The sequence below is a fragment of the Chiroxiphia lanceolata genome, chromosome 3 (assembly GCF_009829145.1).
Source record: "Chiroxiphia lanceolata isolate bChiLan1 chromosome 3, bChiLan1.pri, whole genome shotgun sequence".
NCBI lineage: Eukaryota > Metazoa > Chordata > Aves > Passeriformes > Pipridae > Chiroxiphia > Chiroxiphia lanceolata.
Window position 1 is genome coordinate 49,288,950 of NC_045639.1, and position 27,192 is coordinate 49,316,141.

At 38.8% G+C, this 27,192-nt stretch overlaps 1 protein-coding gene across 6 annotated transcripts in view; it reads left to right on the plus strand.

Moving 5' to 3' along the window:
* The window catches only part of GRM1 (glutamate metabotropic receptor 1), a 187,959-nt gene that overhangs the window by 109,653 nt on the left and 51,114 nt on the right, over window positions 1-27,192 (plus strand). For all 6 annotated transcript variants that reach the window (XM_032683008.1, XM_032683009.1, XM_032683007.1 and 3 more), the window contains exon 4: window positions 9,900-10,135. In XM_032683008.1, coding sequence (XP_032538899.1) covers window positions 9,900-10,135 — 236 coding nt within the window. The remainder of the gene's footprint in view (window positions 1-9,899; window positions 10,136-27,192) is intronic.

Below are 27,192 nucleotides of genomic sequence, written 5' to 3' on the forward strand. Positions count from 1 at the left end.
TACTTGATTTTCTCACTTGAAAGGTTTAGGTGTTTAGAAGAGTCACTAGCATAGTATGAATTTTATATTTCCCATATCAATATATTATTACAAATGAACAATTTGTGAATATTTGAGTGGAAATTATATTATTCATATATATTCCTAGTAATCTCAATGTTCAATTATCCACAGAAAGTCAAAAAGCGAGAATGGCAGATAGGGACAAATTTAAAATAGCTTTGATAGAAACTGTTGTAAAAGGAAATATTCTTCTAATATATGTTAACTTCATGAGTTTTGTGATTTTATCATGGGTTTAATGATATTTCACCTTTTATTCTTCATTTTATCCAATCTGATTTTTCCAAGCCCATATTAGTATGCTTTGGTATGGAATGTATAGTGGGCTCTTATCTACAGCTACCAGTTCCTCTGCAGACACGGCTTCATTGAAGGGCTATCAAAGCAATAAGCAGTTCCTACACAAATATGTGTGTAAAGGTTCAGTTTTCAAGCGTGAGTGTGTAAATAGCATTCCAGAAAACCTGTGCAGGTATGAAAATAGTTTATATGCAAACCAATAATGGCAACCTCATGCAAGATGTAGAATGTCCTCCTTAGATCTTCATATTTGAAATTTTATTTATGTTGAAAAAAGGCCTGTAAACACTGTGTATTTCTCTTAACTGTTGTAATATGAGATGGTAACAGAAAGAGATCATTTGAGGGAATCTACTAATATAAACCCGAATGGAAATTCTCAATTATCCTGTAAACAAACATCTTGGAGAAATCTAAAGGCTGCAATTCATGGCATTTTTGAGCTCAATGCAGTTGGTTTAGAAATGGAAATGAGATTCTAAGATGTTTTTCTGTTTTCCTATTCATCAGCAGGGCCTCAACAAACAAAGTAAGGAGGGAAGAAAGGAAGTATGCTTCCTTTTTTCTGCTTGTGGATAGGGAAGACACCTATGAATTAATCTTTTAAGAAGTGCCACAAAGTCATGGCTAAGCATCCAGCAAGATCTGATGGGGTGGCATGGAGCAGAGAGGGATATGTGTTTACTTGTTCTTTTTCCTGTATATATACATGTACCTTTCCATGTATTTCCAGCCTGTTTCCTCTCCATATATTCTCTCTCTTTCCAGTCCTCTAGATCTGACCCAAAGGTTGTAGCTGGCTGAAGCAGAGGTAGGAAGGATTCTATTCCCCTTCGCGCTTTTGCACGGTTCCACATAAAAGACCTCAGTCTCTAACTTTAGGACAGGATGGAAATCTTAACAGGAGTATTTTTTCCTAATTATCCTTCCTGAAAAGGGAATACTGTTGGGCTCTTCACAGCAGGAATGACTTCTTACTATCCATATTAATTCTTCAATGGAGACTTCTTGCACTTAAAGCAAAGCTGCAGCAGAGCTGCAAATCCCCAGGCATTGGTACAGAGATGAAAAACTAAACCTGTTTTCAGATTTGGGTGGATTAATAAGACATTAAAAATCTCTGATTTGGCAGCACACATTGGAGCCAAGGAGCACCTTAGATAAGGCACAATGCTAAGACTAAAGTTTCCTACATGTGTGTGTTTGTTTAAAATTGAATTCTCTTCCTTACACACGTGCTTTCATTTGGAGAAAATATTGTGCTTTCATGATGCCTCGTGTTATGAATTTCAAACATGCAGAGCAAAGATTCAATCCACTTGCCAGTCTGGGGTGAAAGCATATGTATACTTTTCGAAAAATCAGCTACTGCCTTAGAGAATATATGTATGGTTGCTGATTCTCCAAGATACTCACCATTGCGCACCCTTGAGAATGGTAAAACCTTTCTGGCATAAAAGCAGCAACAACATTTACAAAAAGCTGCACATGCCAAATGTGTCAGGAATCTTCACAGTAAAGACTCCCCAAGATACTGCCTGCATGATAGGCAGTTAAAATACATTATGTAAATTGCATGCAAATATGTGCACGACATATGATAATTTAAACCTTTGTAAATACATATTTGCAAAATACAATCCATCATGGTCCACAAGGTTATAATATACATTTTTTAAATGAACAGTGTAAAAACTTTGAATGTTCACACAGAAGTGAATGATAATAATTTGAAACATAATGAGCTCTCATTTATCCACTTCACAGTGTCATTCATTTAAAAAAAAAATCACTAATTGACTAAACAAAAATGGCAATCCCTTACCAACACTTTTTGTTTCTGTAAAATGTAAGAACTAATGTGCTATTCTGACTGTGAGCTTTCAATAACCATAGATGGGAAGTGAAAAATTGTGTATGCAATGTAATGAAGCAGAACCTGAGAAGAACAGAAATTTTACTGAGAAAAAAGACAAATCACTTGTAGGAAGTGGCCTTTGGAATTACTTTTAAACTTCATCTTTCAATTTCTCTCACAAAACATCACCTCCTGTAGGACATTAGAACTGAAACCATTACAGACACATATTGCTGTCTCGAAGGGAGCTATATAAATCATACCAGTCTCTTCCTCAGTCATGCTGGTCCTCCCTAGACACATCCAGCCCAAGTCTTGACCAGGTTTGACATGCTTTTCCATCTGTAGTCCAATGGGAGGCTTACAACCCACAGTGGCATAGTAGTGCTGTGTGAGTTGTGAGTCTAAAATCATTAACTTCACAATCTGGCACCAAATGCTCCTCTTGTACCTTCTCTTGTCTGTGTGTGAGATTGTCAAGGCAGCAATTTTCTATTTCCCTTTACTTTGCCCTCCCAGAAGGTGCTTCAGTGTTTTTCCCCTCGTGCTTCCAATGTGCAGAACTGATATTACCATGATGCTTTCAGCTGATTTTAGTCATGACTGACCTATAGAGGTTAGCAAACTGGAAGAATCTAATGGCTGGAATTCGAGGTACATTTGAGCCCAGCACAATTTGTGAGGAAAGGAATTGGGCAGAAATCCCACAGTACCTTGTGATGCCTGCTGCAAAAGACAGGGAGCTTGGGAAGGTGATGACTCCTGCCTACCTCCATCCATGCCTGCAGGAGCAAAACCACTGACTTACATTGAAGTCTATACTGAAGGAGGTGATTTTCCACATCTACCCTGCTTTCATGAGACCCCACCTGGAGTACTGTGTCCAACTCTGGATACCCCAACATAGGAATGACTTGGGCCTGTTGGAGCAAGTCCAGAGGAGGACCACCAAGAAGATTAGAGGAATAGAGGACCTCTCCTAAGAAGACAGGCCCAGAGAGTTGGAGTTGTTAAACCTGGAGAAGAGAACATATCAGGGCTAATAGCACCTTTCAGTACCTAAAGGGAGTCTACAAGAGAATGTAGAGGAACTTTTTTACAAGGGCATGCAGTAATAGGACAAAGAAGAATGTCTTTAAACTGAAAAAAGTTAGGTTTAGATAAGATATTAAGAAGAAATTATTTACTGTGGGAGTGGTGAGATACTGGAACATGCTTTTCAGAGCACGTGGGGATACCTCATCCCTGGAAGTGTTCCAGGCCAGGTTGGATGGGGCTTTGAGCAACCTGGTCTAGTAGAAGGTATCCTTGCCCATGGCAGGGGGATTGGAACAAGTTGATCTTTAAGGTCCCTTCCAACCCAAGCTTTTCTATGTTATCACCCTTTTGTTTTCCTCTCAGATGAGAATATTTAGTGAATTTGCTTCTTCTGGTTTTAAGGAGGTGAGTCAGTTCTCAGCAGGTCTCAGGTTTTAGCATGACAGCATACAGACTTTCAGCCTGGTCTTGCCAGCAGTGAGATACAGGCTTATCTGTAGCCATGGGAGTATTCTAATATTGCTAGGACTTGTCACAAATATAAAAGTGAAACTGTGTTTTTTCAAAATTCATGGTCGGCAACTGAGGAAAGCTCTCCCACCTTTCAGTGTAAGTAGATAGTACTGGTGAATTAACTGAAGGAGTAAGTGTGAAAATGACCTTTTGTTTCTCATGTCTAAAATAATGCTCATTAGCAATAATGATCAGCACCTTTTAGCTGACATTGGTGATTGTTGAGATTGACTAACACCGCATAAGCCTAAGGAGGAAAGTCACTTTGCTACTTGCTGACTTGTGAACATTGGACAGTCTCAATTTTCCTTACATGCCATCTTCTGTTTAAGGCATGTATTACACGGGTAGCATTCCTTATTGCCAGAGAATAGGTCCATCCTCCTTCACTATAAGGTAATTGTGTTTTTTTTTCTTCCTGGTACACCAGGATGATGAAATAAAGAATTTTTTAAAAGTCTTCTCTGAGAAGAGGGCAGCTGAGCAGTCAGCTGGAGTGCTGTTCGTGAATAACTCTGGGCCTGATTCTGCCACCCATGATCACAGCAAGTGGCAACACTGATTTTTTTTGCCTATGAAATTATTTCACCTGCCATACTGGTACTTTTTGTGTTGGCCTTATGCTGAGCTCTGAGTTTCCCTCTATTTTGTCAGAAAAGCAAGGAGGAGGTCATCACAGTTGTACAACTCCTACATATGGACAAGAGAATCTGCATTGGATTTTCCAGTGGTGTGCTGTCAGAAAAGACTTCTATAGAAAGAGAAATTTGCAGACTTCCACATCTGACAAGCTCTGGTAATCCAGAGCACTGGTATTTACCAGAACCAAATAACAAATTATTTAAATGCTACTTATAACTATTCAGTGTTTTGTAGTATTTTGAAATGTGTGCATATAAGTAGTGTCTGAGCTTCTAAAAAAGCAGTGTCTGACTACAAACAAAAAGATAATCTTGCAAAAAGCAGTCTCCAATTAAAATGTCCAGCTTTTTTTTTAATATGTATATACATATAATCCAACATTTAATAATTGTCTTTAAAAATATAGATACTGACATATATGTAAAATGTCTTGGCACTTTATTGAACATTGAATTCTCTGAGTAGTGCTGTCCTCATATTTAAATCTATTAGAAGTTTGACATAATAGCAAGCCAGCTTGCAGCCTGGAGAGAAATGGTAAGAAAGCATTCAGCAATGGACTCTGCAGGAATGTATATTGATGTCACAAGGGAGGTATACTGACAGGGGCTTTAGTTTTGCTGAAGGGAGAGAAGGCAAGAATCCAGACTCTGATTCTTTTGTGTGACAGCTATGGTCACCTAGCACCCTGCTACCCTGCGTAAGTAGGATGTCAGCAGGGAACCTCTGTGAAGGTTGAAAATTTGAAACTAATGTTTCCAATTTACGTAGATATAGCCACACATAGCATTGTTTTCAAAATGGATAAAAGTATTCACTAGGACAAGAAAAGAACTTATCCCCCCCAAAAAACCATTAAAACAGATCAAAATCATGTTAATATGATTCATTTCTTTGGTTTTATAATGACAAAAATATCTGCTGTAGATAGAAGGATTATTGCAGAAATAATTCATTTTCTCTTAATTTCTTTTATTTTATGACTTATTCAACCCAGCAGAAAAAAATGCCATGAATGAAAACTTCTTAAGAAAATGTTACCTCAGCTAATGCAAAGGTAGTTGCAGCTCTCCAGTCAGAGGAGTCTAAATCAATTGCCCTCTACAGCTTTGGGCATCCAGATCAAACCTTATAAGGGTGCAGGGATCAAATTGCCAGACGGTGTCCGTGCTCACAATGTGTTTCATTTTCCTTAGCTGTGAAAGGATGCTACTCCCCACAATAATCACAGGGCAAGCAGTCCTCATAAACAATAGCATGTTTACTTTTGTGGGTTTGCCTGTTTTGAAAAAACATCTGGACTGGTAACTCTCTGAGTGCTGTGCTGGGAAGCAGAGCAGAGATGCTGCTGCATAGCTTGAGTTAAGCCCTGAGGAGATGAAAATAGAAAGGCTGATTGCTGGTTGTCTCATCAGCCCTTGTGAAAAGCAGCTGACAGTGTTCATGTTTGGAAGATGAGAGGAAATTGGAAGTCCATTCCATTTCCCCCCGTGTTTCAGTCATAAGAATATATATGACTACAATTCAGAAAATATAGGGAGGCTAACATGTTTAACCCAAACTCAGTGATGTCCATTGTCACATATTAGCAGAATAGTAAACTGGTTGAGAAAAAAATAGCTTTGTTTCTTCAAACTCGGTCTGTGATAATGGGAAATAGGACTTCTGATGCTAGATGAGGTAACTGTGGGCTTTTTCCCTTTCTGCCTTACTTTTATTTGTGACTGAATGCTGAAATTTGGATTTGGCGCCATGAATGTCAGCCACCAGACTGGAACTTGGACTACAAGCAGCTTGCAGAGCATCAGTGACCATTTTAACTGTGATAAACACCACAAAACCATAACAAAAGCAGTTCTTTCTCTCTTAAGAGCAAAAAGAGTTGTTGCTAGTCTGACACCCACATGCTTTTTCCTCCCTCACTGTTTCTGTCATCACACTATAAGCCCCTTTACAGAGCTTCAGATCAACTGTTGCACAAGATATCTGGCATGTTTCAAGGCCAGATTGTCACACACATGGTCACTCATTAGGGAAGGCAGTTTGGGTAATGGATATTGGGCACCTCCTGAAATCTGTGGTAAAGGTACACAGAAAGGTGGGTTAGGAGAAAGTGCTGTGTGTGGTGCTACTTGCTATTCAGCAGGATGAAAGAAGGATAGTAGGTGGAAAGTGCTTGATTCTGACAACAAAAGAATAGTATGTGCTTCTTTTTTTAGATGAAATTTCAAATTTACATTGAATCAGCTATTGGTCTTGTGATTCTGTCACTGACATGCACACTGTCATCTGGACTTCAGTATCGTGCTGTTGCCCAGCATCAGAAATATCAGGTTTCTTAGTATTTATAAGGCACTAAGGATGCACAGTTCCTAGACAATCTGAGATATAGATGTAGTTATAGATGTAGATATACATGGAGATATAGATACAGATATAGATATAGATATAGATACAGCTATAGATATAGATACATCTTAACATCAAAAAGAGATACTGAAAGATATTCTAACAGGATTTTATGTCTCTAATAATCCTCCCACAGCTGCTGGTAGGGCTGGACAGGCCCCTTAGGGCACCTTTCAGCTCAGTCAACCTGCAGCCACCAGGATGGCAGGGAACCCCTAAGAGACCAGAGGACTTCTCTTTGCTTCCTTGATTTTACTGAAAGTAGAGCAAAGCTCCTATATGAGCTTCAACATATATGAACTTTTTTTCTCTGATTCCAATACTTTTTCTTCACATTCAGTTGAAGACAAAACTTATCAGACAGATCTGAAGAAGCTGAAGAGAGAATAAAAAAATATTTGGGGCCAGAAGGAGACAAAGAAACATTAGGTGACAATCTCTGTTCCAATTTAGGGAATTTTTAAATAAGCTGCCTTCAGAGAACTCAAAATACACTTTCTCTTGTGTTTGCATGTTTACTCTGCTTTGCCTTCAGAGTGTATGTGGCAATTTTTCAAGCCAAACATATTGGTGTGGGGGGGAAATTAATAACTATTTTTTGGCTGGTAAAAAACCCAAACAGCAGAGAAACTACCTCCTTTCGAGAAGGTCTTGGAAAAATGGCTCAATTTACATAATCTTTTTGACTTGCTTATGTTTCTGCTTGAGTCTACAGTTTGAAAGGCAAAAACATTGTGACAAATAATGAAGTAATCATGTAATTAGGACTCAATTACTCATGCTGTTAGAGTGATCTTTTGCTTATTTTTCCCCCACATAGGAAAAAATAAATGTTGTGTCTTTTTCTCTCCTCTGGCGCTCATTTCCAGCTTGAATTATGTGAAATCCAGAAAGTTAATTCTCATGGTTTTACTTTTGTAGGGTTATCCATACCAGGGTTATCTAGGCCACGGTCTGTCATGAAGCAGTCAGGATGTACGGTACATTTTGCCTTCAGAATATGGACAAGTGAGCAGCGGGGAGATGCAGAGGGGTTGAACTGTGGCTTTTTTCTCCTCTTTAAAATTCAAAGCAGTCTAGTGGGGTAGGGAGCAGGGATAGACAAAGTGTCATTTTTGAACTCTGTGAGCCCCTGTGGCAATTCAAGTGCAGCTGTCAGGTTCAGTCTGTGCCAGGTGGTTATCATTTGGCCTATATTGGTGCAAGAAGCTGGGTAACCTGCACTTCTGGGTGTGGGAAGAAGCAACCAGCAGATGTTGCCAGGTTCATCTTGACAGAGAGAGTCACTTTGGGATTCTCTGGCACTCTTCAGCCATCACTGTCGCCCTGCTGTGACCTACACTCTGCATCTCCCCCAGCTTTTTGCTCTCACACTACGTGTGAAATGCAACATGCATACAAATATCTCACGCTATATGAAGATACCAGTCATTGATTTGCAAGGTCAGAAATTTTGGGCAAGGCCTTGTCAAATGGAGAAACAAGAAATCCTGTCTCAAAGGTGCCATCTTAAAGTACAGCTTTGTGAGTCCTTGAGACCAGGTTGAAAGGAATCTGTTGAACACTCAGTGCACTGCCAGATGTCCCATGTCTTAAATAACTTCCCATAAGAGAGGTTTGGACCATGTTTCCCATGTGGAAAACATTCAGTACATGGGTTTTCCCATATTTTTATGGAGAACTGGCCATTTTTTTTCCAGGTGTTTAGAGCATAGATGTAGCAGCTAATGTGAATGCCAGCTAAACCATGCAGCTGTTTAGTCTGGTGGCTGGGGAGCAAAGACTCACACATGTTCAATGCATAGTCACTTTATTCCTGTTTGTCTAGGACTGTGACAGAGCTTGCTACTTTAAATCTTGTCTATTTTTCACTGTGGAGTCCCAGGCACATCTGTGCTGAGCGTCTCATAAATGGCCTCAGCTGGTAATGGTCTGCACCACAATGGTCTGCCATCTTAAGCCTGTGTAAGAGGTTTCTAACAAGGACCTTCTTTCAGTCTGTCTGAAATTCAGGATGCAATCCTCTTCAGGGTGAATCTGAGACTTCTCTCAGCAGTCAATTGCATTTTTCATCTTGAACTCTTTGCTGCTGGAAGTGCTTCATCTGTCTACTTTTCACACAAGCACTGCCACTGATTTGATTCTGAGTGGATAGAACTGGAACTGAGGTGCCAGAATAATCTATTTCTCTCGTGACACGCACAGCATTTTAAAATTAAGCAATGGCTGACTTATATTTGCACTTAAATTAGACTGTAATAGCACTATTCTTAGGGGACTGTAATAAGAACTGGAGAATGACACTAAATCAATGGACTCCTAAAGAAGAAGAAAAAGAATTAAAGGAACTGAACTAAAACTCAGATGATAAGCCCAATGGACTTCGTTCAAACCTGTTAAAATAGACTTTCCATGAAATAATGTTATCAAGAAACAGATTTATCTTCAGGTTTTTAAAAGTATTTCATATATGAACAGAGAAGCAAAATAGAGAGCCATTGTTTGTTAACTGAAAAAAAAAAAGAAGAGGAAAAGAAAACATGTTATCACAAACCCCGTGGAGCATGAGATTAGCATGTAGTTTTCTTTTTAGTTTGGTCAAGTATTCATATTTCATTCTCTTCCAACACAGTGCTTTCTCACTTTGTATTTGATCTGAATTGCTCTTTTAGCTGTATGATCTGTGCATGCTGAGGTCTATTCAGCAAAACATCCAGGATCCTGGCTCAGTTTGCTTTCCATCAACATTAATTTTCTCAGTTTCCACCCCTTACAAGATAGTGGAAAGAAGGCAGAATCTCTTCAGACATAACAGCAGAAGCTATGCCCAATAACCTTTCCAGAGGGACAAGGATAAATCCTCATTATTCCAGATGAGTTAATGAGGACTCTGCATGAAATCAGTCAGACTGCTCATTACAAGCCTCTATTACTCTGCTTTCTCCGCCTGAATTTTACACCTTTATATTCCCCCTTAATCACTTGCTTCCAAGGGTGCTGACCTGCTGTTTTCTGGTTGTTTTTTCAAAACAAGCTTCCTGTCTTTGTGTAACAATGGTTTTCTGCCTCTTTGCAGTGATGGTTGGGCAGACAGAGATGAAGTCATTGAAGGTTATGAACCCGAAGCAAATGGAGGCATTACTATCAAACTGCAGTCTCCCGAGGTCTTGGCATTTGATGACTACTATCTGAAGCTGCGTCTGGACACCAACACCCGCAATCCTTGGTTTCCTGAGTTCTGGCAGCACAGATTTCAGTGCCGTATCCCAGGGCACCCACTAGAGAATCCCAACTTCCAGAAGAACTGCACTGGTAACCTGTCAATTATTTTTCTGTTTTTGAATCTGTGCTCTGGCAACAATTTTTCTATGGTTTTGTTTTTTTGGGGGGTTCTCCTGTGGGGTTTTATGTGTGCGTGTTCTTGTTTTGTTTTGTTTTTATATGATATTTGGTTTGGTTTTTTGGGTAGTTTTCTTTTTTTGTTTGGTTTTGGTTTTGGTTTGGTTTGGTTTTTTTTGTGTGTGTGTTGTTTTTGGTTTTTGTAAGGTATAAAAAATAGTAAAAAGTGTAATCTCAAATTGTACAGGTATTAATTTCAACTCCCCGAAGTATGTCTGGTATTGGTCGTACAGCCTCCACTCAATTTAGTTCTTCTCTGTTATAGAGTGACTTGTTCCCTTTTCATACTTTAGGGCTATGCTAAGTCTGAGAAGGTTGTCCAAGTTTATAATAGGGCTTGTAAAAAAAAGTAATCATAAATTTTAACAAAAATAGGAAGAAATTTACACTTTTTTTTCCTAAAACTCAGCTTTTCTGATCAACTTAATAATGAGGAATTTCACAGAAAATATTACAACATAAAAAATATTTTAAGGAAAATTGATGAGTCTTATATTTGGCCAGTCATCTGCTTCACCCTTTCTTTTCTTACCCATTCAAACATTTATAATTTGTTTCCACTATTTAGCACTCATATAAAAAAGCACACTCTTCTACAGATGAAGGTAACTCTTACCTCATAGAAAGGGAAGTGTACTCATGCACAGACAGGTTTTCTCTTCCATTCAGAATCTGAGAAAAGAAAACAAAATGTTTCAGTAAGACTAAATTTATTAGCAGATTGAGTGAGAGGTGATTACATTTCCGTAAAATACATGCTGAATAATTTTTGTAAATATTTTTTTTTGTAGTTTGCAAATACGTCCTTTCTAGTCAAAAAGTATACTTGTAGTAAGGAAGTTACTTCATTAGGAACAAAACTAGTGAAGCCTGACTTCCCATGGATTTCTGTCCTATTCTTCACATCTCCACCTCCTCTATCCCCTAGCAGTAATCTCAGTTGGTCTTCATGTGCTTCTCCAGCTCTTCCTTCTCCATCAGTAATACTTTCTAACAAGTGCTTCCACAGTATCTTTTGTTTCTCCCCAGTTCTCTTATTCACAGCTGAGACACATCACCAAATACTGTCACTGACTTAAACTCTAACAAAATGTTGATTTATGATATATACATTTAATTGGCTTTGAGACTGCTTCAGCTCAGACAAAGGAGTTAACATGGGTCAACAAGGGGAAAAATTGCTAAGGAGAGTTGAGTGTTTGATGCAGTGTAAATGCACAGCCCTCTTTTGTAAGAAAAGAAGATTAAAATTACACTGTTCTGTTCATTCCATTTACACAAATAAATTTTAGGCTAATATTCTATAAAAAGGCCTAATTTTGATGCATCTCAGCAGCTGTTGTAAACATGGGTAGTTTGTTATCCAGCCTCTGTTTGGTTACAAAACTAAAAAATTGAATCTGAACCAGCATAGTTATACTTCATCTACTCTATCAAAGGCAAGTACCAGCTGGTGAGTTCAAAACGGCCAAGATGAGATACTTCTGCACAGAATGTGTAGGTGAGTTTTCACACAGTGATTGCCATACAGTCCAAAATTGTACTTAAGCAAAAAACAATTAAACAAATTCATGGAAGAAAACGAGTGAACATTGTTTTATTAAAAAAAACAAACACACACACACACAAAACCCCAACAAAAACCAAACCAAACCAAAAACAAACAAACACACAAAACAAACAAAAACAAACAAAAAAACCCCAACTCAAACTTTCTCAGGATAACCTAGGGTGGAAGCCGGTGGACATTGGAGAGGGTCTGAAGAGATATCATTCCGTGCCTGCTCCATATTCTGGGCTTCTCAAGGTGTCGGGTATAAGAGACATGAACCACTACATTCTGATAGTACTGATGAAACACAAAATCATTTGTCCACGTTGGTAGACTCTGAAAGTTAATAGAGTCAATTCAGGAATTCAGACATCTTTCCCTCCTCTAAAACCCCTACATTTTTGTGTAAAATCTCAATATGTGTGATACTTAGGCTTTGCTGAAAAGCAATCAGCTTTTAAATTTCACAGTGTACCACCGATAATTCTCAGGCTTATCACACAGAGCTAACAAGTCCATAAATATCTCAAATCAGCAAAGAGCAGCATCACAAGGTATCTATTCCCACTAATGGTATACTGAATGATTTAAAGGCAGTACTGCTCAAGTTCGTCTTCCGTGTCTGGAAAGTTAACATCTCAGGAAACTATGTAGTGAAAAAGAAGGCCTAAGACAAAAATTCTTGTGATATCTAGGGAAGCATAGTACAATGGTAGTTACCAAGATGGGGGTTGCCTAGAGGCATCCAGAAAAAAAAATAGGAGAGGCAGCGCTGTTCTGTGACTACTTTATTAAGAAAAGATTCAGAATACTCAAACCTATCCATTTTGAAAAGGAGTTTAATTACAAAGTTTGTATTGGAGAATCTTCAGTTACTGCCTGTCCCTTACAATTTGCTCACATACAGTCTAATTACTTTACTGAGTTTCTTCAGAATTGCCACTGGCATGCGAAGTTCAGTTTTTATCATTTGTGGATAGGCAAGGACTTCTCAAGCAATTACGGCTGCTGGTTTTCCAATTTTTCACACCCTGTTATTGTTGAGTCAGCAGTAGCTTGGGATTCTAGTCTCACTATAAAGCAAAGGAAAGTTCGTTCCTAGAAATCTCCCTTCTCTGATGACAGGAATTACTGCTGGAATTCCCTCATTCAGTCCCTGAGAAAACTGAAGTTGTCCTTCAGAAATTCTCATGTAACACTGAGCTCTGAATGTACATGTTCTGAATGTACATCCATATTATGAAAGAAAAAAGTCTAAGCACTATTGGAAGGAAGAAAGTCCAGGTGCATTCTGCTCTATGAACTCTACATTATGCCGAAGAGCTGGTCACATTTTCAGAATAGTTTATCTGGATGTACTAGGACTATGTAGTAGTAGCACAAATTCTTGGGAAGAGAAGAAAACCATCAGGAGTTTTGCAGTGACTGCTCCTTTGGATCATCCTTTCTTGCAAAAATTCAACAACTTACTTTTCCCACTTGGGTGGAAGTAAATGAGTGGGAACTATTTTTGACACATTCTTTACAATGTGATAGCCAAATGCCTCTCATAAGGGAATACCTCTTTCCTTGTCTTCCTTTCTTTCCCTCCCTCTTTCTCTCTCTATCTGCTATAGGAGATATTCTTCCTTAACATAATAGGATTCAAGTATAGAAATTTTCTTATATGTAGTTTTCTTGGATCTGGCTGGGATGGAGTTAACTTTCTCCGTAGCAGCTCTCATAGCGCTGTGCTTTGTATTGGTAGCTAAAAAGGTAACACACCAGTTTTTGGGCACTGCTGAGCAGCATTCACACAGCACTGAGGATCTCTCCGACCCCTTATGCCCACCCTTAAAGGTTGGTAGGCTGGGAGTGGGTAAGAGGCCGGGAGGTGGCATGGCCAGGACAGTTGACCCAAACTTACTGAAGGTTTCATATGTATGATATCATGGCTAGCAACAAAAGATGAGAGAAAGGATGAGGAGGTGGGGGGAACATTCATTATTAAGGCATTTTCCAAAGCAAGTGCTACATACTGAGACCACCTTTCCCAGGAAGTAACTGGACATTATCTGATGACGGGGTAAAGAATATCTTCTCCTTTGCTTCCATATATTGTCTTTGCTTTTCTTTATTAAATTGCTTTTATCTTGACCCATGAGTTTTTAATTTTATTTTCTCTCCTCTGTCCTGTTGAGGAGGGGGAGTGAGTGGCTTGGTGGGTACTTACTAGCCAGTCAAAGTCAACCCATCACAGTAGAAAAGACATATTTGTATATGGCAATTCTCCTAGAGTTTCCTTAATATCTAGCAGACCAAAACCACTTCCAGTACAGAATTGTTCTTAAACTGTCCATGTCATTAAGGTATTTTCAGTGTGTCCCATGAGGTAGTTACAGCCTGTAGGAAACAAAGCATGTCCTGCAACTCTGCATGGACACCTGACTCACTGCAAAATTCAGAACTTCATACCATTTTTCATGCCTTTCAGATTAAAAGTCAGAACAGAGCAGACCATTTTAACAATAACCAAAAAAAAAAAAAAGTGGTTTCTGAATTTGAGATACTAAGAAGCTATCTTACTCAGGACAGCCCTGACACTAAGTTCCCTTAGCACACAACCTCCGGTACTGCCCCAGGTAACAGCTGCTGCTTGTCTCAGTTCAACAGACAACTCAGCCTTTTTCACATTTTGGACATTGCACACAGGCAGCAAGGTTAGATGATGGATTGTGTATCTCAGGCAACAGAGGTCATATACCTTTCCAACAGTTCTGTAGGATGTTTTCTCCTCTGTGATCTGATAGAAATAGCCCAGGTAGAAATGCTTTTTCCCCCACAAAAGTACAGTGACAAATATATCTCTGTTGGACTTGATGAGCCCACATAGACCAGAATTAAATGCAAGTCACACTCACACAGCAATGGTGTAGAACTCAGTGCAATGCAAATACCTGTACGGAGGTCTAACTGCTCTTTTATAGAATACCTTATTCTCCTTCTGGCAGACAATACAATGGTTGTAGTTTATGTAAACTGGGTGGGATGAGTCCTCCTCTGCACCATAAGGGATAGTTATGAAATTGGTAACAGGACTGATGCAAATATCAGATTATGATCACAGAAGTTCATCTGCTGGGACAACAAAATATATTGGCAGGCAAACAGCACAGACATTTTTCAATAGGACAAGGTGGAACAAAGTGGGCAATTCATGATTCACTCGTCTATTCAATTGATCTTTGAGAAGAAGGATTATTTGTCAGGAATGTGTTTCTTGCAGATAAGAACAAGAAATGTAGATATTTTTTGTTACAAAGGAGGTCACAGTCCAAGTTCCCTTTAGGATGCTTACTCGTACCTTGGTATGCCACAAGGATTGCTTTATCTGCTAATTCCTGTCTTGGTCCAAGAGAACTGCAATCAGTCCGAGTGCAGCCACAGACACAGGGTTACAGGATCACTCAGTTTAGAAGGTAACTCAGGAAGACTACAGTCCAACCCCTACCCAAAGCAGGTTAAGTTACGAGTTCGGACCAGGTTGATCAGAGCTTCATTCACTGGGGCCTTGAAAACCTCCAGGGTGGCACAGTGTCTCTCGGCAATGTGTTCCACTGCTTGATTGTGAAAAAGTTTGGCCTCATATCCAGTCTAAACCTCACTTTTTTCAAGTTATGTCCATTGTTTCTTATCCTCCCACCATGTTTCACCATGAAGAACCTGTCTCTCTCCTCTTGGTAACCACACCCTAGGTATGAGGCGCTGTTGTAAGGTTCCCCTGCAGCCATCTCTTCTTCAGACTGAACAAGCCCAAGTCCTTCAGTCCCTCCTCAAAGGGCAAGGACTGCAGCTCCAGATCACCTTGATGGCCCTCTGCTGCATGTGCTCCAGGTTATCAGTGTCTTTCTGTATTCTAAATGCGGCCTGATGATTGCCAAGTAAAGGATGGTGGTAGTGATGAGGTAATTGCATGCTGCAGTCACTGGTCATGCTGTCACTATAATCCAGGATGCTGCTTGCCTTCATTCCTACCAAGGATCTGTATGTCCACCCTCTTCTTATGTCAAATCTGGTCCTAAGAAATTGTATCTTTTCCCATCTCCTTTCTGCATCATCAGACTCAGAAGGAGGACATAAGCTTTCATCACACTTGAATAGGTCTGGATGTCCATCATAAACCCATAACATGTCAAATCATGGGCAGAACGTGAGGATAGCAGAAAAAACTTGTGAAGAAGAATGAACATTCCACAAGAGGTAGCTATGCTTTGGTACATATAATACAGAGTCATACCTTTTAAGACAAAAAGGACAGGGGATATTGAGATATCGATGATTTTTTTACTATTAAGACCTCAGATCATTCACTCTGTTTGGTATAGCCATAATCTGAAACAGGTGGGGAGCGCAGTGTAGAGGTGGCTCAGGTACCAGAGACACACATAGCAACAAAAAGAGTGATCCAATGTTATTTGAACATACCACTTCTAGTATGACAGTAGTATATTTATGTCTGTGGAATATTATACCCAAGCTATTAAATCCAACCATTTCAATAGTGATTCCGAAGCCAACTTGAGTTTTTTGCCTCTAGTTAAGATTTCTCTGAAAAGCAGCCCTAAGTTTTTGCCACCATTATCACACACTCATTAAAAAGTAATTGGTTTTATCTCATACAGACATGGACTCCTTATAATTTTAGTGAAGTTATTGGATTTTTTTTCCTGACATAGGATAATTACACCTTTTTAGAAGATCTACAGGCCTGTCATGATGCTTTTCTGTGTTTGTTTGTGTAGTTGTCTTTGATTGCACTTATTGCACCAGATAGGAAGACAGAAGACTGATGGCTGCCTATTCCAATCCTCAGACACAATTGTATTTGGCTAATGCATCTTTCAGATTAGATCCAGGCCAGTATTAATGTAGTTCAGAGCTTCTCTTGATCAAGAATTTGTTTCTCAAAATCTGTACAAGATAACACGGTGTTTTCATTTTCTCATATAAATAGACAAAGCACTCCAGGATGTGCACTTGATTTTTCTGCCCATTTCTGAAGGAGTGAGTGTATTTCCAGTGAGAGTTGATCTGAGTCCTTTTTGGAGTTGGACAAATTAGGTCCACTAGACATTATTAGGACTCATTCTGCTGCATCAGTCATGCTTGTAGGTGCTTCTCTGAGAACATTTCTTTTATCTCAACATCTGCTAGGCTTCCCCATGGAGCACCTGTCCCATGAGAGTCTTCATCAGCAGAAGCACCTACAGTAGGAACTACTTCCACTAGAGTAGTTTAGAAAAACTGATTATAAGACGACAGCCTGATGTACACTCCATCAGGTCAATCACTGCTTGTAAATCACTTGTACAGTGTATAGGAGACATATTTTGAAGATTTTGAAGAAGTAATCAAGCTACAGACATATCCTGATTTCTTCAAGATATATTTGCCTTATGTATCCTGTGACCTGCCCTCCCCGAACTCAGCTTTGCATTCCTGTTACATACTTAGGTCCCTGCAGTAGAGAAGGAGCTGCACACTCTTCCTCCTCAGTATGAGGCAGGAGATCCCAGGATTCGTTCCACATCAGTGATCAAAACTGATCTCAGTTTCATGGACACCTAGAATGAAACCTACTAGGGACATATCTGAAAGAACTCTAGTTGCTATGCTTCTTAGTCAAGGCTTCTTTACAGTAGATAAGACAGGAGAGCTTAAGTCTCATTTTGTTTCCCAGACAAGCTTACAGACAGCTTTCAAGGCTGATGAGAAAGGTTAATAATGTGCTTATGTGTTATAAATAATATGAATTATTTGGAGAAGACATTATGACTAATTTTTTGTTCATTTGCTTTTGGCTTTTCATTTCCATGTTTGGAAGAAAGCTGCTAAATTTATCTAATATTTTATATTTCTAGAAATACTTTAAAACCAGACTGTCAATCAATATACAATAAAAGTAAATATCTTTCTTTTGGGAGCCATAACAAAAAATGTGATCATCACGAAATGAAGGAAAGAACCAATATACATGTGCCTTTGTAAACAACACAGAAGACAGTTTACAGAAAACATACACACTACAGTAGGATATGACAAAGGTTTTCTGAATCTAATATTTACACCTACATTTACCATTGCGGGCTTTAACAGTAAAAGTTTGCACTCCTCAGATTAAAAGGATCCTCATGTAGGCTTGTGACATTCAGCCTTCTCCAGTACATGGGCAAACTGATGCTGCTGCAAAGGAACAGGACATATGAGTCATCCTCCCTTGTGCCTCCTTGGGACTCCTGTCTCCTATGGCTAGAGGGAGACAGGGGCACTCCTGACTATTTGGACTGCCACAGATGATTTAAACTTCTATTAGGACTGTGGTGATGACAAAAGCGCACAGTTAAAATTAACTGACTTGTTCCTAGAAATCGATTGTTTGTGCAGGTTGTGCATCAGAACAATTAGCAGAGATTTAAATGTTTAACCAAACCGGTAAGTCAATCAGATGAAATAACACAAGTAACTGATCTGAAAACAAGGCCAACTGCCTTCTGTCAGACCCCAATGTCTTTTATTAGATGATACCTTCTCTTTCCTCATTTACCTGTCGGTGGAAAATTTTGAACACCCGTTGCAGCTTTACAGGTTGTCATTACTGGCAGCATTACCCCGTAATACAGGTGGAAAGGAGATGTAGAAACTATAACATTTAGGCACAGACCCACACACTCACACATATCTAGCTACCACCCAGAGATACTCTGTACACAAGGATACTATCTGAAAAATAATCAAGTAGAGTTCTTAAAACAAATGGGTTCCTTTTATTAGATTGTGGTAAGTAGTGGTGTAAAGAACAATTAATTGTGAGGCCAAGTGGTAAAACTTAAACCATGCAAACCACAGAATTTCCTGCTCAGAATAAGCTGCATTGGTATCCATAGGGCGAATAATCTGATGGAAAGTTTGTGCCCAGAAGAGTAGTGCTGCTAGAATAAACTTCTGTTTTCCCACTCACACTGAGAGGTCTGGGGAAGTGCAAAAGTCTGCTGGTGTGGAGGGAACTAGGAAAAATGATAAAAGCAGCTACTGCAGCTAGGCTAGGTTGCTGGTTGAACCAGGGGGCTAGAGTAGCACAGCAAAGTACTAGACGAGGATTTCCAAAGGTTTCCTTCAGCTGACATTTTTGAGATTCATACAGTAGAAAGCAGCTTTGAAGGAACCTGCAAGCTCTAACCTTTAATTTAACTCTAGATTCAGGCTCAGCTCCGCAGGAATGGAAAAGCGGGGCTGTTCTGTTCAAAGCAGTAGCACTCTACACATCATGCTATGCAGTGCACTGTCTACTTTCTGCAAAGGCCACTTTGCTGCTTTTCTCAGGTTTATTCTATTTAAAAATTCCCATCACAAGGGCACATTTTTCTGGAGAAATCTTGAGTATTTCAATATTTTCTACATTGTCACATTTTGCTACACCCAGCAAAAAGAGAGGTAGGCCAAAATGAATGCTTCTAAAATTCTTTCAGATCTGAAAGAATCTTGCTTCTGTTTTTCTGTTGAATTTAAAGTGTGAATACAAATTAGGGCCACTTATTTTATCTTCTGATTTGCTTAGCTCTAGTTTGCTGTTAATCAGTGAGGCATTGTCCTCATGCAGATATTTTTCAGAAACTCCTAATCTTAGTTTAGCTTTAAGATGGATCTTTTCTGTGGTATTGTAATTGAACACAGCCCTGTGCAGATGTCTAGTTAAAGGGAAGATAAACCCAAAACCAAACCAACAGAACACCCAAAACCCCACAATGCAAAACCATCAGCAAACTTGGCAAAGGAGAAATTTGGAGTAAGCTGTATTTCCACAGAAGTAAGATACATTGGTGTTCATACTGATTTGTATTCAGACAGCTAATGCTGGTGTTTTTAATAAGACCTTAGCATTAAGAAGAGAAGCAAGCAAGAAATGGTTTATTCTTTTAGAATAATAAAAAACCCAGAAATAATGAAAAGGTAGAGAAACCTGTAGACTGACTGATGGGTGGTACAGTCATGCAAGAATTCTGAAGGCCATCTTAAATCAATAACGATTTAAAAAGTAATTAATATTAGATATCTTTCCTGTCTGTTCTTTGTGCTCATACAGAACCTCTTGAATTTAAAATAGGAACAGACCAGCTAGTCTGTGACCTACAATGGGGAGAGTGCTTGGTCTGTTAACATGAAATATTATCTCATATCTTTGAAGTCCTCAGGATCTCATGCCCGTACACTGACAACCATGATGCCAGTACTTAGATGTTTACAGGTCTAGATCAATGGATGGAAAAGAGTTTGTGATTTGTTCCATTTTTGATCTCCATCCCATATAGGAGCACAGATGAATATGTGTATTTTATTACTTTCATCATATTTTTCCACTCTAATCTATGGACCCTGACTTTTGGATGTTGTGCTGGTGCCAAATATTTAACATATTCAGAGAATGGATTTCTATTAACTCCTTTGCCCCATTCAGTGGGAATATATTCTATAGTTAATATGAAGGTTGCTTATTTTCAACACTGAAGCAGCCTTTTCTGAAGAAGATGCTCAAAATTAGCTCCTCAAGTGCATGCTCTGAGCCCTAGATAAATTGGTCTGCTTTTTAAGGGTGCTGATCTCCCCTAATTCCCATGAAAATCAACACCAGCTAGAGAAGTTCAGGTATTAATCAAGGCAATTAATTAGGTGCCTGAATATGTATTCAGGTTCCTAATGTAAGTATTGTAAGGTGGTTAATGTTCTGAAAGCTGCAGGACAATTACTGAGTTCAGTCTCTTTCTTTCAGATAGTCTCAGGCTTCATATGAAAAGCATGGAACTTGAAATTTAATCAGTCCCGTGTTTTCCATTTTTCTACCATTGTATGTTACAATGTAATATCTGTAAAGGTATCTAATTTGACTTCTTTTTCTTTTCATTAAGAGTGAAAAATTTGATTAAAATTAGCCAAATAACATAAAAATATTCCTTTACATTTTAAATGAATTCAATATTGTGTTCATTCCTGCCTCATGTAAGAGTAGCAGCAATTTATTATCTGATAAACTTGTTCCAAATAACTGATCTGTTAAGAATAGTAGTTCTAAATATATCTTTAATTAAGTATGCAAATAAGGCAGCAAGGTTACATAGCTACTGGAGGGATAGGAGAAGAATGACTTTGGGTTTTCTTTCTTTTTAATTGTTTTTCCACAGGAGTTCAGGTCATGTAGAAAATGGGCTCAGTGGAATCCTGTCCTTGCATAAACTTGGTCAGGATCCAGAATGGCACTGGAGGAAGGTTGTAAAGAAACCAAGAGAAGCAGGCACATCCAAGGTCTCTGTGATAACAACCACATTAAATAATAATTGCATTAAAAGGGTACCTGGGGCTTTAAGAGTGTGGGCAGTTGTGGGACCCTGCAGAGTCTGAGAGAGAGAGGCTCAGAGATAGTTTGTTGTTGAACTGTGACTGACAGAAAAAACTATAGGATACACAGTAAGAATAACAAACTAAATTCCCTGTTGTCATATTCCCAGGAAAGGATACAGAAGAAAAGAAGAGACAATAGTTAAAACCAAAACAAAATAAAGAATCCCAGCCAAAGATTATACTGGGGGTGTGGGATCATGATATCTGATCAGGGTATGGCCTCTCACCTGGATGACACAGGGCAAAAACCCTCCATTCTATTCAGCCTGTTTATGAATCTTCCACTGAAGTAATTGGGTTGTTGCCTATGTCGTTTAAATGCAAAGGCTGCGCTTGACCTTTCAAATGCCTTTGTCAGCATTAAATTTTAGTCAGCTAATGAAATAATAAGATGGATTTCAAATATTATATTAGGATTCGAAATCAGCATCTGCTCATTACTAATACAAACCATTCAATCAAAGAAAAAAATCATCTGGCATATTTTATTCCTGTTTTTAAGATGAAATATTAATTTCTAAGTAAAATAGGAATTGCAAAATAATATATTGCTGCAGAAGGTAAATAATAATAATTTCAAATAAGTTATAGAACATGCTGTGGTCATTTTGCCGGCAGATTGTACACAGTCCACCATTTAAGAAAACCAAACTAGTCATAATAATTATTTGTCAAACTCTCATAATAGTTACTCTCTGTCTCTAAGAAAGATTATATAGTCGCTTCAGATTATGTTCTATATGGTCTGTTTTTGGAATGAACATGTCATTTAATGTTATGTCCCAACTCTCTGAATTAAAGTAGATTTTTTTAAAGCCTAAATTTCTTCTGACCATGTTCAGAATCACAATCAGAGTTTTACTGATTTCTAGTTTTATGCCTTGAGAATTATGTTTGGTATTTGACCGTAATAAGCCACCGTATTTTCAGGTGATTTTTGATCAGTTCCATGAGTCTTCCAATAGGTAATCGCAGTATTTTGATCATGTATGTACTTCCATAAGCTAGAAGGGGCAAATATTGATTATTTTTTTAATCATCAAGTAGGTGAATTATATCAGCTTACTTGCTTCGTGACGGACTTAATTCCAGACATATTCATTAGAATGCGCATAATAACGAACATCTATAGTTTTATGTGCATTAGGGCAGTTTTAAGTATACTTCAGGTTTGGCACATGAAAATGATGGCTTATAAATACAGAGTCATGTTTCTTTTCAAACCATTTGTACTGATACTTGCCTGGGAATACAAGATACAGAAACTTATTTATTTCAGATAAGGACAGTTATTTTCTTCTGTTGTTTTCTAGTCTATTAATTCCAAAAGATAGGGATCAAGATAATAGTCAAAATGAGGTAATCAAAACCCTTAAAACTTGACACTTTTGGCAGTTTTTTATTATGTTGCTTCACTGTTAAATATTCTCTGAATTGTATTTCTCAAGCTGGTCTCACTGAAGTACCCATGCAAATATCACAAGTATGGAATTTTTTTTTTTAAGTGGGCTGGGTTTTTTCTCACCTTGCACTGAGCTATACTTTGTAGATCCTCCCATTTCTACTCCATTAAAAAACAGTCTTCTCTGCAGAACTATTTCATCATGATTATTCCACTAAAAGCTAGGAACAAAGGGAAGTAATGCTAAATTTTCCTGCCAAGCCTTTAACAGCTAATAGCAGTGGATATGTACAGAAGAGGTTTAAAATGCCAGCTTGTAGGCTTGTTTAGAGGAGAAAGAATCTCATCATATCATTCTCATAGGGCTATAAACCCTAGATTTTTTTCATAAATAAAATTTCTTATGAAGAATTCTAGGCCAGTGGGAAGAAACACAGAAGCTTCGGGCCATACTGTCGTCCCCTACAGGAGCTTTATTAGGCTGATGAGCTTCTGTCAAGCCATCTGCTCTAAGTGGATCTCTGCAGACCTGCATTTAACAGCATGTCCCCTCTACATTGAGCTGTTGTGGAATTTCTCTGTTTACTTCTTGCTCCTTTTCCTGCTGCTATAAATACTGTTGTGGATACGTATTCTTACAACTTTTCAACTCTGTAATCAGTTTCTTTCAGTTCTCAGTGCTGGAGTTACAAATGCATGGGAACAATCTGCATATATTGCAAACCTGTGATGGTACAGAGCTACACCTTGCCAGGGTCAGCCTAGTGAAGTGAGACACCACTCTCCCGGGGTAGCTGGCATGCAGACAGCTGTGCATGGCCCTTAGGTGGTGCATTATATTTCCCTTGAAGTCCTTTCTTCTGCTGCTAGCCAACACAAGAGACAGAACGGGCAATTCAAATTTATGGAGAAGGGGAAAAGGAACTTTTTTTCCACCACAGGCCTGTTTTGCCCCTACCTGCCTCCCACTTCTGTGATGCAATTCTGACAAAGCCACACTGGCAGCTGCTGCAAAGGCCTCCTCCCTCTAGCCTCTTCTGAAGGCAAACAGGGGCTGCAGCATTGCACATCAACTGAGAGTGTTTATGAATATGTAGTATCTTACCCAGACATGCTCTGTCTGCTCACCCCTGAACTGTCATGTCCATACATCAGGCACGTCCAATCTTCATATTCACTTGAAGCTGCAGCCAGCTCTAGGAAAATGACAGTCTTCTCGTCACCTGCTGAGCTTGTTCAGGTCATTAGAAAGGAGACACAAGAAGAAAGCTTTCTCTGCTCGCTTGGACGAAGACATATTTGAACCCAGTTTTATCATTTCCCACAGTGTAAGCATGAATTATGTGCATTGTCACTTGGTGTTTACATCTTAAATGTGCTTTTCCTGGAACCATAATTGTGTGAGAGTCTGAATGTCCGTGGGGAGAGGCAGAAAGGGCAGGGAGAAAAGCAAGCTTCAGACTCTTACGTCTGTTTAGCAGAGTTTGCAGATTGGGAAATGAAGGAGCAGAGATTGTTTTCCTTTTGTTTTGCTCCCAAGTCGCGTGGTGGATGGGCTGGACCCATGAGTTCAGACTTGGCATAAGGCTGGCAGCACTGCTCGGTCCCCTATCTCTTGCCCTGTGCCTAGAGACTGAGACTCCCTCTGCATCTGGTTAATGAGTGAGTCAGCGACTTGTACAGTCATTTTTCCTCATAATATTTCAGCTTCACTGTGGCACTGTTGTATTTGTGTATGCCAGACTCGTTCCAGAGTCTCTGACACTAAGCTCTTAAAGCCCTAATGTGCTTACATAACATGATATAGAGAACGAAGAAAATAAATTTAATTTTAATCTTTCCCCATTGCTTCTGACACACAGAGAGAGACAAAAGAAAGACATTTCCTTTCGAATACTGAGGAACAATGTGGCATCCTCACAAAAACAGACAGGGAAACTGAATACACTGGTGGTGTTTATCTAAAAAGTGGAGTAATCTTCCAAGGTTCAGGTTTTAGACACCTGAAATGAGGGAAAACCTGTGCTTTGATTGCTGAATTCATGTTTTGATTTCCTTTAGCCATTAAGTTGACATCTGTGAAAGATAGGTTGGTAAAAATAAGTGTAACAAAACCCCCAAAACCAACCAAACCCTTTAAAATTTAATATAAACCTTATTCCAGAAGAATAAAGTTCATGAGTGATTTGACCAATTGCTAGTGAAAATTAATAACCCCTTGCCTACAAATATTGATGCAATCACCATCCTGTTAATGCCTTAGAGAATTCTAGTGCAAATTTTTGAGAAGCTTTTGCTGAATGCCCAACTTTTGAATGCCTATCTCTTCTCTCCAGTTATATACAAGAATAGAAGTACACTAATCCTAATTAAAAAGCAACATTCACTAGATTTAACAAAGCAGTAGTATCTGGGAGTCTCATAGATTTCCCCATGCTCAGAAAGAAAATAGCAGGGTATCTCAACTGGTAACTGTAACGGTATCCTAGCTTTTCAGGGAAAAATACATCAAATGTAATTGCAGAAATTGAATCTCCGTGCTTGGGGAAATAAAAACCATTTGAGGAATGGAAACAAACCCTTTCTGATTTAATGACATCATGAAAACAAAGTCTGCAACACTATGAACTCCATTTTTTGCTTCATGAGTACTGTAAGATGTCAAATGTTTATCAGCATGTTTTGAATTCAGATGTAGATCCCTAATAAGATATTTCTTCCTTTTAGCTGCCCCTGTGAAAGCTCTGCTTCGTCTCTTCTTGCCAAAGGGTGGGGCAACTTGCAGTTCTGTATAGACACATGCATTGTTTTCTATATAGTGGTGACATAATGCTCAGGAGGCAGTTAAGGAAAGACCTCTATTCTTAAATAACACATCTTTCCTCATCCTTACCTGACAAATAGTGGAGCTCCCTCCAATCAAACAAATGGTTCACATAGAATGGGAATTGAGTTACCTGTTTCATCTTGTGCCCTTTTGATAGCTCTTCTATCCTCCCTGTATGTCCTTTCTCTTCTCTCTTTCACTGTATTTAGCTGTCTCTGAGATTTGCCTGTCTGCTGCAAAGATACAGACATCAAAGTATGAAGTGCAGGGGTAACCATTACACATGTGGTCCTCTTTTTTTTTGCAAACCGCTTAGTAACTGGTTTCCTTGGAGCAGAAGTCATAAAAGAAACAATTTACCATTTTGGGATCAGTTGTTGTAAGTTGAATTTATTTATTATGGTCTCTGTCAATTTTTTCAGCCTATCAATTCTCTCTCATGAAAATTGCAAATACTTTTTTAACTGAGACTGAAACAAAGCCTCTTTATTTCTGACCATCTTTTGGCTGGGCAAAACACACACACACACACACACACACACACACAAATAACAATTTTTCAACGCATTGTTGGTGCTCATATTAGCTTGCACATATAGACAGCATTGAGACAGCCCATGACAAGTGAAACCTATGGCACTGATCTGCAGTTGCTTGTTCTGGTCACCAGATAACAGTTCCTGGCCTTTCCCTCATAGGCAATCAGCTTGAATTGCCTGGAAAACAGGTAGTTACTTACAAAACTAAAACTTCAGAAATTCTTGTTACTGTATATTTGATTGTGGGCTGGAAGAGGTGAGTTTTTTGATGTTTTCATATAGAATAACTGACTTGTTTCCTGTGACTTATATTTGGACATAATGAGCACAGCAGCATGAACAGAAGTTCTCTTTATACCATCAAGATGTGAGGATTTTATTCAACCACATAATATTATTGAACAGAATGCATTTGTTACTGAGAAGGTGATATGAAGAGAAAAAGCCAGTTAGTGCACAGGTTTTGAATGCTCCATCATTGTACTAACCACATCTAGAGGCATTATAATCTGTGTCATTCACTTTACAGTTCCTTAAAGTGACATTGTTAAATAATTTTGTTGTTATCTTTGATGTTAGATAATGTAAAAGATATCATAAAAAGATGTCATAAGAGGGAGTAAACTGGCAATATTTGTAAAATATCTGAACAAATAATGGCAAATGAGTTAAAACAAGTGAAGCCTTTTGCAAAAATTATTTCATAGAATCTTAGATTGGCATGGTTGTTCAGAGGATTAGCCATTATTAAATGTTCCCATGTGTTGAAAGATAAGACATTAGGGAAGAAGGCTAACCTGTCTGAACACAGATCTTAGGCTGGAACTCAGGAAAAAAAGGGGAGTTTATGGCCTTTGGGTAAAGGGGCAGGCAACTCAGGAGGACTACAAGGATGTCATGAGGTCATGCAAGGAGAAAATTAGAAGGGCCAAAGCCCAACTAGAACACAATCTGGCTACTGCTGTAAAAGACAATAAAGTATGTTTCTATAAATACATCAGTAACAAAAGTAGGACTAAGGAGAATCTCCATCATCTGTTGGATGTGGGAGGAAGTATAGTGACAAAGGATGAGGAAAAGGCTGAGGTACTTGATGCATTCATTTCCTCAGTCTTTAATAGAAAGAGCACTTGTTCTTGGGGCACCCAGCCCCTGAGCTGGAGACAGGAACAGGGAGCAGAATGAAGCCCCCAAAATCTGAGGGGAAATGGCCAGTGATCA